The sequence below is a fragment of the Centruroides vittatus genome, unplaced genomic scaffold (assembly GCF_030686945.1).
Source record: "Centruroides vittatus isolate TY-2023 unplaced genomic scaffold, ASM3068694v2 contig_272, whole genome shotgun sequence".
Taxonomy (NCBI): Eukaryota; Metazoa; Arthropoda; class Arachnida; order Scorpiones; family Buthidae; genus Centruroides; species Centruroides vittatus.
The window spans coordinates 747,466-764,619 of record NW_027121732.1 but is presented as its reverse complement, the minus strand read 5'-3'; the positions used below and the strand labels follow the sequence as shown (position 1 = coordinate 764,619).

The 17,154-nt window shown below is 26.1% G+C and overlaps 1 protein-coding gene across 7 annotated transcripts in view; it reads right to left on the bottom strand.

Moving 5' to 3' along the window:
- LOC136971780 (catenin delta-2-like) overlaps positions 1–17,154 on the bottom strand; it is a 118,587-nt gene that overhangs the window by 65,833 nt on the left and 35,600 nt on the right. For all 7 annotated transcript variants that reach the window (XR_010880216.1, XM_067266283.1, XM_067266286.1 and 4 more), the window contains exon 4: positions 3,236–3,363. Coding sequence is in view for 6 of the 7 variants with exons in the window: in XM_067266283.1 (XP_067122384.1) it covers positions 3,236–3,363 (128 nt within the window). In the remaining variant the exon portion in view is untranslated. The remainder of the gene's footprint in view (positions 1–3,235; positions 3,364–17,154) is intronic.

Below are 17,154 nucleotides of genomic sequence, written 5' to 3'. Positions count from 1 at the left end.
AAATTATTAATATATTAAGTTAGATAAACGTAATATTATTACTATTATTTTAAAATGATCTTTTTCAATTAAATGCATTCACATTATTTCATTATAGAACAAATTAATCTATTTTGAAATAAATATAACCAATGAAACCATATGCAGATAATTGTAAAATTATTCTTACATCAAATATGAAAGTAACTGCTACATTAAGGCATTTTACTCTTCTAGAATTTTATTATTATTTATGATTCTTTTTTTTCTAATCTTATTTTGTAACTATGAATTCAATATACAGTTAGTTTTTATGTCATCCTTACTTTTATATTTTTAAAATTTCCAATTTTATTAATTACTTTTATTCTAATAAAAAAAAAGCTAGAAGATTTTTAGTACTCCAATATATGTTTAATTAAAACTAAGGTTTTCAGTTTCCTTTACAAGCTGTCTTCAGATTACATAGAGTATCAAATACATAAAACAAAAAAATTTTACAAAAACTTATTTTTTTTTATCTACTGCAACTTCATTAAGTTGTTATTGTAATTATTTATATATAAAAAAGATAACTGCTATTTTAAACTAATGACATTTTATAAAATAATCAAAATTTAAAGAGGTAGGAATACATTGAAAAATATTTTCAAAATTTCTATTTACCATCATCAGCTTTATATTTTTACTTTAACAATAACCTTATAATCCTAAAATATTATAGTACAGTGTACATGTAGGTAATCAAAAAATTTTTCTTGATTATTTCAGTAAATTATCAGTTTATAATCTGTATTTTCATTAAAAATTTCCTATTCTTTACACTAAAATCATAAAAAATATTTAAACATTAATAATCAAAGAAAGTATGTTTAATAATGTTGAAAACAAAAGCTTAGTATTGGTATTTAATTCTTCTTAATTTTATCATAAATTATTTGGTTAAATGATCATTAACACAACATATTTAATATTACTGATGATAGTATTTTAATAAAGTTTATTATTACTTTTGTAGATTCAAAATGAATCTGAAATTGCAATGTTTTTTTTTATTTGATGTATTAAAAACTGTTACTTAAAAGAAAAAAACTAATGAGTTATATGATCAAAAAAATCAATCAATTTATGTAGTTGATTAAATGCATGATTTATGATTATTTTTAAATAAAATTTTTTCCTTACATAGCACTATTTTTCACACTGCATTTTAATTATTCAATTTATTCTTTCAATATGAAATTTTTGAGACACATTGTTTTTAAAATAAGCAAATTTATATACGGTACTAATGAAAGAATTTATTTTAATGATAAATGTTGAAATTTAGTCTTTTGATAAATTCTGTATAATTCTTGTACTTTATATTCTAGACTTTTTTTTAACTCTGCAATGTTTCAAAACATCACTTGTTTCGGAATAAAGCATTTTAGCTAATCTCATTTCTTTTGATGCGTTTTTATATAGTAAAAATTAAATAAAATTAATGACATATTTGAGGTAATTTAAAATCTGCAATATTACTGTATTTTCAAGTGTATAATCTACAGAAAACTGCTAAAACAATCGAAAGCCTTAACCCATTCCACCATATACCCTGTGCCTAAAGAGCAACAGATATGCCATACATACGAGTTTGTGATTTCAATATAAAATTGCATATAACCAGTACCATTGCATAATCCACATTTCTTTCAAACTGCCTTTTAAATGCAATGATCCATAGGTTATACACACAAAAATATGGTAATTCATTTTTTCTAATAATAATCATAATATTAAACAATTAAATTAGAAACTATAAAATTTATTCTATTATAATTTTTAACATACTTAAAATTTTAAAATACTATAAAAAAGACATTTAAAAAATAGTATATTTCAAGAAATATATCAAATATTGAAGAAAATCATCGTGTTATATTCTGTAATAGAAATATATATAAATACACATAAAAGATAAGATTAATTTCATTTAAATTACAACAATTGTTATTATTAAAACAATAAAATTCTTTTACATAAATATTAAATGTAATTTATATAATATACAATAATAAAATTTTAACTATTATACAAGTTATCAAATACTACTATAACAATACATATTTTTATGGAAATGACAAGGTTAGCTTTGAAAATCCTTTTATTACTATTATTTTTATAGCTATCTCCTAAATTATTTTAATTACAATAATTAATCTATAAATAATTATATTATCAGTATAACCTAATAAAAATCATTTGAAATAGTATTGTTAAGAAATTTTAGAATAGCGTAGATAAATCAATAACATTTTTTATACAAAAGATTTAATTCATTATTTTTTGTTGTTGTTGTTGTTGAGAAGAAATTTTTAATTAATTTATTTACTTTTTGTATAACAATTAAAAAGAGAACTTATAATTTATGAACCGAAAATATATTATTAATTCTTTAATAACAATTATAATTCTTCAAAATCAAGTTATAAACATAAGAAAACAAACACGGAATTATTTTTTAAATATTTATCTACTTATAACTTTTTAACTTTCTAGAGAGCGTTTTTTTATTTTTTACATAAAGTTAAAAGTGAAAAATCTAGGAGGAAAAAAGCATAGTTTCTGTTATGTTTAAGTATGTTTTTAAGAAGTTTGTAACACACTACATAAATGTACTGTACAAAGATGAGAGGAAAAAAAAAACACTAAATACAATATAAACACCTGTTATTATCTTTAAAATCAAGAGAAAATGTTAATGAATTCAAAAAGTTGCTCATTTTTACTTCATTTTATTATTTTTAATATTTCTGGGTGAATTTATTCTTTCTAGTGTTAATGAGCTTTGGAAAAAAATAGAAGACAAATGCTTAAAAAACTTTTGCATCTTCTATCTCCAATGAATACTTCTATAACCTTAATCTGAATAATTTTAATATTTATACCATCAATTTGAATATATCAAAAATAAATTTTAAATTTTTTTTCTATAAAATTCTACTAAAGGATATAAATCAGTCAGAAAGATTTTTAAAATATTTCACATATTTATCAAGGTCTATTTAAAGATTTGCTTGTTAATTTATGCAACTTTTTTTTTTTTTTTGTTAAAAGTAAGTTTATTAAATTAGTTTTTATATCGTAAATATCTATTACATAATAATTTATAAAAATTAATAAGACTTCTTAATGCAAGATTAAAAATTTTAATTTTAAATAATTAGATTATGTTTTTGCTATTTAAATTAAAACATAATTATTTTTTACTCACATATGAGAATCAGTCATCTTTGCTTCTAAGTGGGTATCCTCTGGAGCAGCTGCTTCTGGATGAGTTCTCCAATGGTATGATGTCTCTACTCCTGATACGGGTTTATCTGTCCTGTCTCCCAAATGACACTGGAGAACAAATTAAATTATTTTAGTTTTTTTTTTATTAAAACCGTTAAATTATATATACAACAAAGGAACAAAAAATAAAATTTTTAATTATATTTATAAAACTCATTTATTTTTAAATTTTTATTTGTATTAAAATCTATATATCATTATATCATATATCATTTCCACTAATTCCCAAAATAATATAACTCTGTTTTATATATTTTTAATTATATATATATATATATATATATATATATAATATATAAGATTAATAATGTTTTAATATTTTATAGGAAATATCCAAAAACAAAAAATATTATACGATACAGAAAAATATGAAGTACAATAATTATGACAGTGATTCTAATATTTAAAATTAATGACAGTAATAAAACTTTCTTATTAAAATTTAAATTTATACAAGACAATTTTTAAGTTAAAATGTCAATACTAATATTTAAAAAGATTCATTACAAAGTGTCTTATCTAAGTATTTTTTCGTCATTCAATAAATTTTCATTTTATTTTGATGTAGGAAATAAAATAGAAAAACTTTTTGTATCATGATTTAAAACTATAATAAAGAACAGAAAGTAATTTTGATTTATTATTCCCTTCACTTAAAATTCAGTTTTTTTTTTTCCCCCCCTCTCTTGAAATTCAATATTCTTACAAAATACTGTTTTATATCAGATTTACTAAAATGACATTGATGAAATGAAAGGTTTAAGGTTAATGTTACTAAAATGAAGCTGGATATTCTCAACCAAAATGTATGATAATCTATAGTTAAATATAAAACAGATTAGTATAACACACGTTTCAAAGATATATAGAATGATTAATCATGTTCTGTTAAATGACAATTGTTCACTGTTAAGCTTTAAATTTATTAATAAAACATTTACTTGTCATACAAATGTAACTTTTGACAAAGATGTAAACTTTATTAAATAAAAGTTCTATTACTTATCTTTTAAAATTATTTTTAAAATGTATTTGGAAAACAAGGTTTTTGTTTATATTGAATGTAAAACTTTTTAAGTACGTCAGAAAATTCAAAAAAAAATTTTCCATCATAAAATAAATATCTAGAGAAGAATATAAGGAATTGGGTACAGTTTAAAGAACATCACAAATCAATATAAAAACAGATTGTCATTTACATAAGTTTCCCAGGACTCTAGAGACATAAGCTCTTTGCCTTGTCTAATGCAAACAACAAATATATAAGAATTCAATTTTTGAAAGCAAAAAAAGGTCTTATTTATTATCCTCTTTTCATTAAGTAAAAAACAAAAAAAAAATTTATAAATTGTAATTATTAAATTATAAAATATTATATTTTAAATTTAAATAAGTAACTCCTATAAATTCAAAATTTGAATAGTTATTGTATGTCTATACGGATGATTTTATTTATTTCATAGCAATATTTACTACAATAAGCAGGTTTTAATTGGGTGTATTTTTTGCCTTATAAGACATATCATTGTCAGTGGCGTAGCGAGGGGGGTGCAAGGGGGTGTATCATGCACCGAGCGCCACTCACAGAGGGGTGCCCAAATGGTCTCCAAGACAAACTATACGTGTTTCTGGAGGGGAAAGAGGGGCCCTCCAGAAACACATATAGTGCCAATAAAGTGTCGGGTGCCAGTTATGCCCCGGGTACCAGTTATGTTCACTACGCCACCGATCATTGTATTGAATGCATCACATTTTTCATGTATTTTTGGGGAAAAAATATTCTTTAAAATATAAGACATATTTGGCTTGTAGGACATCCTAATTTTCAGATAAGTACAAAAAAGTACATCTTACAAGTCAAAAAATATGGTATCTAATATAAAAATAATAGTAATGATGATGATAAATAAATAATTAATAATCTGTATTTACAAATTAACAATATAAAATTTTTTATCAATACAAATTAATAATAACAACTAGATATTAAAAGGAATTAAAAATATATTAAAGCAGAGATAAGGAAATAAATTATTTAACAAAAAATTATTTCTTCATTCAAGAATATTTTATTTATTTCAAATTCTATTTAATATTTTAAAATTTAATCCGGCATATAGTAATTTAATATACGATACATACTTAAATCATAATTTAAATAAAAATAACAAATTGATTATAAAATTTAAAATGAATGAACTTTAAATCTTAATTTAAATACACATATAATAAAATATATTTATATCCAATTTTAGTTTATCAAAAATGTAAAATAAATTTCAATTATTAAAGGAAAATTCAATGTAGACTTAAGAATGTAAAGTTAATCCAAGATAAAAAATGTTAAGTATTAAAATTTTTATTTTTAAAAATGTTTAAAAATCTGAATATTTCAATTATAAATACAGAAACGGGAAGATGTACTTTTATATGTAATTTTGTCAAATTTACTATTTTTCACAGAAAATACAAAACATCATAAAAAATTTCAAATTCTTTTTTAATAAATCAACTGATCTGGAAATCTACCAGAAGAAACCGAACCACGGAATTTAAAAGTCGACAGTTAAACATATAATATTTGCATCAATGTTATGAATACCGCATAAACCAATTTTTAGATATGGATAAACATATATTATTGACGGAAAACTTCAAATTCGTCTGCTCGAATTTAAAACTGTAATCATTTACATATCAATTTATAATATACAGCATAAAAAAATTAAATTTTAACAAATAAAATCATATTTTACTTTTAAATAATGTTATTAAGCTTTAATGTAAAACAATATTCAGAGAACTGAACTATAATAAAACACATATGGATGTAACTAGAACTTTTTCTTGGAATATATATATAATAAAATAATTATGTGCAGCTGTATTTGATTTATTAAACACTTCCCAATTGTGAGAAAGATCTCAAATAAAATCAACATAGCTAAACTCTGATAATATTCTTTTTTTTTTTTCTAATGTAAAATATCAAGATTAGGTTCTAGTTCTGAGGGAAGAGGTATTCAGCGAATTAGAATCTTACTAAATATCAATTTATTGTACCAATAATAGTGATAATAAAATAATGTAGAATGTATATAACCGATTTGAAGACCAAGTACAGTACTTAATTGCAGTCAGAAATGTGAATCGAGTTTTTAAGATAAAAATTGCAAACACGTTGTTATAAAAAATGCGAACACGTGGGTGCAAGGAGAATAAGTTTATTTATAAACGTAGCCTATTACAAAGATTAGATTTTCTTTTTTTCTTCTTCTTTTTCTTTCGTTTACTTTAGATACTTTTCCTTATTTTCCAAACCAATTTCGACTGAATGGAAGCCCGTACATTTACCGAATACTAATATAATTCATTTCGAGATAGTCCAACTCTAACATTGTTTATACCGAACCTCCTTTCGAACCACTGATTTCAATTACAGACTACGTCACTATCGCGTACCTAATAAAATAATGCACCGTTAACGCCATTAATAACTAACGTATTATATTATATTACTAAACAGAAAAGGTTTTTTTTTTATTTTTTTGCTTACAACTGCTCAATGGCGTTCCTCTTCCATCGTATTGAAACCGAACCTGATGTAGAAAGTTTTAAGGAAACGAACGTATTAAAAAGGCTACAATTTGGACCTTACGTCATATTATTAAAATTCTAATCACACGTTTCGATATCTGTCGACATTTTTCCTTTCGTTCTTACGCAATTTATGAATATATTATATTAATAATGCTTTATATCACGTACCAGAAGCGCGCGTTAAAAAAGATGTCGAACACGGCACGGCCGGCCTTCACGCGACGTATTTTCTATTGTAAAAATGCAATTCCTAGTGTTTTCATTCGGATTTAAGACGTAACAATTTTTGAAACTTTAGCACTTTACTTAAAATTTACTTCTCCGCTCTTTTGTTGAAAGAACAAACATTATTAACTTTGTTTGTTTTCTGGCTCTGTTGTGTTTGTATTGGCGACGGTTTGACATTTAAATCACATATGCCGAATGAAAATGATAATCTAGGACGAAAAATAACATCGAATCGTATCGGAAAATATTTGATTTTTTTACTATTTATAACGGGATAGAAAATGAGCGGCAAAGAAATAAAAATACGGGAGATTAAAACGTATTCGATTGGCGACCGTCGTCAGCGCTTAATCATACGAAAATAAGAAAATATAATAATAAAACTATAGCAATAAAATGATATCTCCCGTCATTTGCTAGCTTTTATGATATTTGTCTATAGCCACATCATATCCTTGTTAAGGTATAAGTTTATGAGTTATCATAAGGTAATAAAAATAAGTAATACACTAGTATATAGGCAATATCGATGATATTGCCAAAGGGGATTCCTTTCTTAAGAATAATATTAATGTAATTTAGGTTAAAAATGACGTGAATTATATTAAGAGATAATAAATTATTTAATTTTAATGATATATGAAGTTATTAAGTTAGCTCATGTTTGTGTAAAGCTACGTTTGTAAACATTTCGGCTCCAGTGATTTTAACTGGATTCAAGCAGATATCTGGCCAACAAAATTTTACAACGAAAAACAAAAATTAAATACAACATAAATCTATTTGTCTGCGAGCTCTTCCGGAATTTATTATTTATTTTTATTTATTTAGATTATTTTTTCCCCGGAAATCTCCCATTTTTTCGCAGTCTATCATAATTTAAACAAGTACGAAAAGTTAGGAAATTCCATTAATGCAAAATGGCTGGCATAACGAGAATCTTTCCATTAGATAATAATAACAACGAGAGAGAGAGAGATGAAAAAAAAAACTTTTCAAATTATAATTTATAAATTCCTGCGAGGAGCATAAAGTTTATTACCAAAGCAAAAACTCGAGAAATTACGGCTTCATTTTTGCAGTAAGGGGGCCAAGTGAACGTGGGTCACGAACCTGGAACTCGTAACACAGGTGGCATTGACGTCACGTGACAGTGCGCCCTAGGAAGTGATTAACGATGAGGTGGTGCGGTTTTTCTTTCTCCTAACCTCGGTCGTCGACCTTCTCTCCGAGTAGCAGCGAAGCAACCGAAGAAAATCTAAGACCTGACAAACATTTGGGAATGCAATAACCGAAGAGTGGACCTGCCAACAACTTCATTGACGTCCCCAATAGACTAAAACCTTTTTTTATTTTTCTACCTAATTACTATTAGGGCTCATTAGTAAGGGAAATTCTTCATTCTGGAGAGCACTTGAGTGATTATGTGCCGTACTTCCGCCGTTAAAAGGAAATGACGTGCGGACAAGAACGACGCTTGTATAAAGAATGGCGGAACAGGAATAGGTGTGTCACTCAATGAGCTGTTTGTATTACTCTACCTGTCATTTAAACTCGTTCAATGTAAATCGTTTATGCAGTTACAATGAATCACTCTAATCCTCAAATCTTAATCAGTTACAGTCTCCCGTTAGGAATCACTAAAACACTACGCTCTCCTACATTAAATATTGATTCGACCATCTTAAAAATTATTTTTTTGGTTTCCAGAAAATTAAAACTCCAGGATTGTCCTCTTTATATTAATTATTTGACATTACGTATCAAGTTTTTGGTGCATTATATATGAAGAACCCATCCGAATTTTTTAATTTTTAACGTCGATATCCTTCAATTTCTTAAAGAGTTACAATAAAGCACCCTCATAAAATAAGATTTTAAGTCGTAAATTACATTATGGATGCCATAATAATTTTTTTTTTAATATGCTATTTTTTTTCTTCTTCTTTTTCTACTTTCGGTGTTCACTGAGATTGAACAATGTTCAGAAGCATCCGTTCGATAAAACGGGAAATCACTCGGTTATATGGTACAGTAATTACTGTTTATTGATCTCCACCGACTCAACTGCAATGTGATGTTTTGCATACGTAAACGAATCGATATTCATCCTAATCTCTAGCTAATACGCTGTATATAATTATAATAAATTTATTTATTTTTTTAAATATTCATTATATTTATAACTGTCAACAGTTTTAACACGTTATACGTTATTTTTACACTGGATATAAATTCTTTTATGCCATGTAAAATGTGTTGCATTCTGAGTGATTATCGTGTCAGAAACATTTTTTCTCCAGAAGAAAGGGCATTAAAACATGGGAAATTGTTGATTTAATTTCTAGATTTAATAAAGAATATTCAACCACTAATGCGTAACATGGAAGCGGAAAGACTTAAAAGGAAATCTGTGTCTAGCAGTTAAAGGTATTTTATTCTATATATTTTTTTTCTTTCTTTTCTTTTTAAAGAAGAAGAAAACTAGAAATAAAACAAGTTTTGTGTTTGTCGTTGGGTATTTTATTGATTTTCCAGTTAAACTTTTGCTGTATATAAACTACAATAATTTTATTACAAATTCCGCTTTGCATTTTAAATAAAAATTGTTTCTGTCACGCTCTTTTAATTGTTTGAAACGTAGTCGTTTGAAGTTCTTTACTGCTTTAATAGAGCGAGGCAGTTAAAATTTGAATAAAAGTATAAATAGCGTAATTATCGATACAATGTTTACATGCAGGAATACAGTTAAATACATTGAAGAGGCAAAAAAATCCCTGAAGATTTGCATTCCTATAAAGGGAGGGGGAAAAAATTACTCGTATATTAAATTTCTGAGTTTCTAGTTTAAAAAAATATATATATGTGATAAATTTATATTAAAAATTTACAAATATAAAATACTCTACGCTTCGTAAAATGTCAACGATTATAGTTTTAATACACCGATAATAAATATATAAATCGGCGAATCTGACTTAGGGTCCACATGTACTGTACAGTGTTTCTTTAGGGAAATATTTTCTTATAAAAGATTGGTTTAAGGCCTCCCGTTGTTGGGGGCCCCAAACAATTGCCCTTTTGCCCATAGGATAAGGCATCGTTGCTCTTCGTGCGGGCAAAAATTTAATTTTTGACAGTGGCGACTTGAAAATTTTTCAAATTGTTCTACAAAATTAGATCTTTCACAACTTATAAGCGCACTTGTCGGGACAATTGCGCTTTCCCTTATTAAATATCGTTCTTTCAGACATTCTGGCCATTCAACAGATTTTATGCTGATACAATAGAAAACGAAAAATACTTCAGTTTTGTTTCTAATGCAGAACGGTGCTCCTGTGACGTTTGGCTTTAAATTCCCGTGATGCATAATAGGTGACCTCCTATATACCAGGTTTTTTAGGCGCCGTAACGTTTCTACTAAAGTTGTTAGGGAGCGTATAATGCACACAACAGTTCAATTCACGTACAACACAGATGAGAAGAGTAAAATTCCATTTTTATCCAACAACAGATTCCCGTTCGAATGAGGGAAAGAAGAGGAAGAGGGAAAAAAAATCCATTTTATTTCTAGTCACAACCAAGCGATTCAACTAAGTAGTTTTTTTCCTTCTAAATTCCAACCGGTAATTTCCACCGTTTTTACGATCGGTTGTAAACTAGAAGAGGTTTTTTTTTTATGGTACGAGCATATGTGTAGCCACAAAAACCTATTGGTCGAATTTCGTGATGGAAGGAAAGTTAAACTTGTGATTTTTTTAAAATAATTTATAGATAATCCAGCGAAATGAAAAAGGAAAAAATAAAAAAACAAGAGAGTAAAGGATGCACTTCATCAAAATAAAGGTTGGGAGAGAGTATCTATAAAATTCATGTCATGCAAAACAATTCGGTTTAATACGGCGAATCGAGAATTGCATTCTGACAATTTGAGGTTAGATTCGAGTTGTAAAACAAACCGAAAGACCTGGTATGAATCGTGATGCATCGCACTGACCTCAATTAAATTGGACACTATCCAGAATTGAAAATTGGAATTAGTGCTACTGTATCGAGTTCCATTAGACATTACGTTGAAGAATTACGGTACTTACAGTATATAAAGATATATATATAAATCCATAAAATGATTATAACTTACTACAGTGTTAGAAAAGCGATAAATTAAGCTTGTTTAATTTGTCATATTTTTTTATTTTTATTTTTATTTTACAGCGCCTTACAAAAATAAAATTTGCTTGTTTTGCAAAGTTTTTCCACAAACATTTTCAAAATAATGTATAAAATATATATTAAGTAGAACAACTACCTCAATCATTTTCACCATTATTCAAATGATAAAAACATTTTATCCAATGCTTTTAGGCAGTGTATGAAGACAAACTTAACTATAAACATCCATTTGAAGAATTGACTGCTCTCTCTCTCTCTTTTTACTTTCAGTCGATTCTAGGATTATAGGAATTTTTTCTCCAAACAAATATATAGAACGAATGCATTAATTCAATGGTTGGCATGCTATAAACCAAGTCGTCTATAATACATCATACAGTACTTCAAACGCATCAAAATTTATATATAAACGTACTTTATCCAACAATTTATTAACCTTAAATATTAAATTTTGTCTATGCTTTTATTGTAAAATCCTAATGAATAATGAGACAGTTACCATCGCCTTTGCTACACTGTAATTATTATACAGGATTTCCACTATTTTCATTATTTACAAAACAATCTTCGTGATTATTCTCCATCATTCATCGTTTCTCTCTTTAAATAATACATAAGGAAGACGAATATTTAGGCGAAGCGTAGAATTTTAAAGAAAGCGCACGTAAATTAAAATGTAAAAGGAAGGAGGGGGAAAAAACATTTTAGTATATTTCTAAATTTATACTCGAAATCAATTATTTTATATCATCAACCCTTTCAATTAATTGCATAAACAAACTGCTAGATTTAATTAATGAACGTGTAAACAGAAGGGTCTATTTGGTGTTTACTTTCCCTTATCAACACCGAAATATTGGAAAATAATTATCGCTGGATTGGATGTTCTGATAACAAGTGCCACGAAAACTCTTGTAATTCTCTTTTTCTTACGTTTCTTCTTACAATTTTTTTTACTACAAAAAAAAATGTATATAATTCGTAAATACAGTACAATTTGAAAAAAGGATTCCTAAAATGAACACGTGTATCAATAAATAAATAAGAAAAAATGAATTTATTTTAACTGTTGGTGTTCAAGAGAAAAAGAAAACGAAACAAACATTCATCTTGAATGATTTATGAACAGTGGACTAGTCAGTACTTTCTAAACTTTGCACGCAACGGAACGCAACACAAAATGCCGCACCCTAAGAACAGACTACTACAACGAAACACGTCAATAAAATAACAGAATTGTTGCCATAGTAATGCAACGTCTCGTCCGAGATAACCAATCAAAAACCTTGAAATTTTCAAGATAATTCTAGAGAAAACAACTAGAAATTGAAATCGATGAATGAATTTATTCTATCAATTTCTCAATGACCGCCATTTGCATTGCTGTAACGTCATACGTCGCACGTGACTCAACAATGAATGGAATTATTTGAAATTGACATTTTTTTTTTTTTTACTCATATTTATCACACGGTTGATTCGATTTTAATGTTCTTTTCTAGAAAAAATATCTTTAAACTTTATGACCTTTTCGGAATATTTTTTTTCCTTCTTCTTTTTTTAAAATGCTAAAATCTTAATTTGTTATCACAGATTGTGCTACTTTGATAACAAAAAAAGTCGAATTTTTATGTCACAAATGATCATCTTTTTATATTAAACTTTAGTAAAATAAATTATTAATGAAATATTATATCAAAATATGTTTTTATATAATAAAAATTACAAAAAATATATACATTTAAATTTATATTTTTTATAGGTGGAGAAAAATATCGAAAGTCATTAAAAACTTACACGGATGACTTACGTAAAGCTATAAAATATTTACATTTAATATATTTTCGAATTATATTTATGTGCTGTAAAAGCCTTAGATCTAAATTTTAATTAAAATTTTAGATTTACTCATTTAAATAATAAGATAAACCAATCTTACACGATTTCCCTTGTTCTCAAGATTTACTTTTAAACAAGACTTCGCTTGTTAAAAATAAATTTTGTAATGGAATTCCAATATTTAACTTAATTCGATATTTACATTTTTTCCTCCTTTCTACAAATAATTCCTTAAATAAGAACAATTAATTAAGTTTTAACTGGTTTCAAAGAAAGCAAATGAACGAGTAATTTAAATACTAAGTTACTTTATAATTAAAACATATTTATTTAAATCACAGCTTTATATATATATATATATATTATACTCTCATCTATTAACTCATTAACATCGCTTGTATGTAAATATTCCAAGAGAAGGAATTGCAGAATGTGTGTTAGAAAGGCATGCTTTTATCTAAAGTTCAATTCATGCGCTATGTATTTTTAATTTAGATAAACAGTTAAACAACATTTTAATTGAATTTTCTATTTTGAATTTTCTCAATTAACGCTTTCATAATGTAAATTAAGCTTTAATTATTATCTACTTTATTTTCTTTAATATTTAATATACTGTACCATACAGCAGCAGGCTTTATAATAATTACGAAATTCTCACTTAATTCGTTCTTAAACTTTAATTTCTTACAATTTTTTATCGTATATTTTAAATTTATTTAATATAAAATAAATGCTCTCCACCTCAAATTACTAATGCGGTGTCTTGCCCTTGTACATCATACTTTTCCTGTTAGCAATGAAAAATTTTTGAATTAAAATAACGTGACTTTCTGTTTGTGTCGGAGGTTCGTATATAGTTAATAGGAGCCTCCTGCCCCTAATATTTCCACATTCGGTCTCCAATTTCATCTATCTAACTCCGTTCTGGAGATAAAAGAAGGACAGACAAATACACCGACAAGAGTGAGGATTTATAGGTCTACAACTTTTTAAAATTGCAGCCCAATAATTAACTTAACTGTTGATTAATTAAACTTAACAGGTAAATATCGACTAAAATGATTCATGATCATTTTCTTAACATGCATAAATGCTATATAAAAGCATTTAAAATGCTTCAGATAAGTCAAAAATTAAGCATTAAATACTTAAAAATTAATGAAAGTTAAACTTAAGCTTTAGGGTATTTTCAAATTTTAAATTACATGATCAATAATCCTTGTTGGAACTTTAAATAGAATTAAAGACAATCTATACTTTTGCTATATGGATTCAAATGGCTAAAGATTCGATTCAATATTAAATAATATATAATTTTCCAGAAAAATAAATAAGCTAACGGCATTATTGGGTATCTTTTATTGATGTAATCGGGACGGATGCTGTTTCGTGTTAGCCTATATATCCCTCAAGATCCTATAGAGTAACATATGAGAAATTTCGATGCAGATCGATAGGTTTTAGAAGTATATAGAGGACAGACAAACAAACACTCTATTTTATATACATAAAAATAGATAGATTAACTTTAAAATAAGCACATTATCGTGAAATTTGCATTAAAAAAACCGCATATTTTTACAGATCTGCTCAATAATTTATTAAAAAACGATGATTTAATTACAGTTATTACCTCTACAGAGGGGGGAGTATCATTATTATGTTTTAGGTTTAAATTCTCCAGACTCCGTTAGAATTTTAGACTGTAATTTTATTACTTTAATTGAATTAAGCGTTAAAAAATGGCAGAATTGCCAAAAAAAATTTTTTAAAAATTATAATTAATTATTTTAAAATTAAAAAAGTAAAACAATTTAAGTCGTGTGGAATTCTGTAGGCCATAAGATGACAGAGATGTAAAACAGCATTACAAAAAACAAAAATTCGCATTTTCCTTACTAATTAGTGTGTTACAAATTACCAAAGGTTCGCTAAAATTCCCAATTGTATAATTTAACATTATGCCCCAAAGTTCAATTATATAATACACTGTACCACTGTGTTGTGTATGATAGGCCTATAAGCCGAAATAATTATTAAGTGGGCTTATTCATGAATATTAATTTGAAGATTTATCATTATGAGTCTCTCTATATGTAATTAATATCCATGAGCAAACAAGTCACGATTTATCAAGTATCTATTTAATAAAAAAAAATAAATCAATTTAAATTATTTATTATCCTTTTTTTAAAGATTTATTTAATAAAATATCCGTATATTAATTATATATTTATATTTATTTATTGTTTTAACCATAAACTGATTGGATTTAATGTCAGATTTTGATGAAGAAAGCAGCTGATACTAAGAAGAGAATAGCATTTTTAATACAAAAATGATGTAACTTATTCTCTATTAATTCAAAAAAATGATGAAAAAATAAACTCTTATTATTATTAAATCAATCATATTCAGTTTTCTTTAAAGTAAAATAAAGTATTACACTATATAAAATATTAACACTCCTCAACTTATCATTTTACACTCTACGTCATCTCGTGTTAGGAAAAATCAAGAATTAATGAATCTATTTTATATAATACACTTATTTTTTATAAAAATATATATATGTACAGTACAGGAGACACGTTTTGTATGTTATAAACATAAATCCCGGATCGTTTATTAAGAGAAATGACGAAAATAGTTATTTAATAATTAAATAAATTTACAATTTTCGCAGTTTGTTTTCCTTAACTTTAATAGATTTTATCGACTACCAGTTAATTTTATGCATTAATTTATCCGTAGAGATGATTTAGTTGCTTAATGAGAACAAAATGTAAATTCTGACATCCAATTTTTTTCTTTTTATAAGAAAATAAACTCATTAAGACAAATATCATCCTCTAATTTTTACTGTTTCATATTAATACGGAAAGGATATTAAATAATGAGAATCAATCATAATTATTCTTTACTCGTAAATAACCTTTTAAATATTCATTTTAGTTGCTATTTTTTTTCTTCTCTTTCCATCGAAAACAGTCGAAAATTCTAGTTTTATACTTCAATAACGTGAAACAAAGTCGACTTTTTTTCCTTTAAAAATGTTTGTATTTTATTTATTCATTTAAAAATAAAGATAAAGATAAAAGAAAAGATAAAATATATTTTTTATATTAATCAAATATTTTATTTTTAAGATTTTTATAAGATTTTCTAGAATAAATTTTGCATTCGGTTGGGCAGCGAATTTAATGGTTGGACTATTTCTTTAGAGAGAGAAAGGCCCCACGATTCCGGTCGAAAAAAAATCCCAGTATCTGAAATCCGCCAATGATTCCAGTTTAATTTACCGATTTCTCACAAAGGACCATACTACTAGGCATTAAGAAGGCCCCAAAGCCTTAAATAAGTAACGATTCAACATCGATTTGATGATTCCTGACAAAAGTGGCCCACTATTACGCATTAATAAGGCCCGAAGCGCAAAATCAGCCAACGATTCCAGTTCCATTTTCTGATTTCTAAGTTATTATTTAGTATTTTGTCGAATGTATAATATAAAAATTTAATTTCGAGTATTTTTTATTAAATATTATACTTAAAAATTTAATGACGTTTCAATTAGTTTAATTACTAAATATATCATTCACTCGCCGCTCTTACAATAAATACACACGCACAGGCAGACAGACAAACAAACCGACAAATATTAACTCGAATGGCACGAAAATGGAATATTTTTGCCCAGGAAACATTAAAAATATTTAATAGTGAATACGGCAAATGTATATTTTTGTTATTTCCCAAGAGGGTTAATTAGGTCTATGGTATTCGTGTTGATGCTCGTAACGTATCGAGACGACGTGAAATTGCACTTTGTTATCACGATTTAATAAATATATTTCATTGCAAACGGGAATGAAATTGCACTATCGAGAAGATAATTTTATATATTTATACAGATATTTATGCATTTTAATTAATTTTCGGAAATTTATTGTAGATTAATGATTTAAATTTAGAAACTCAGCTTCACTTAATAAG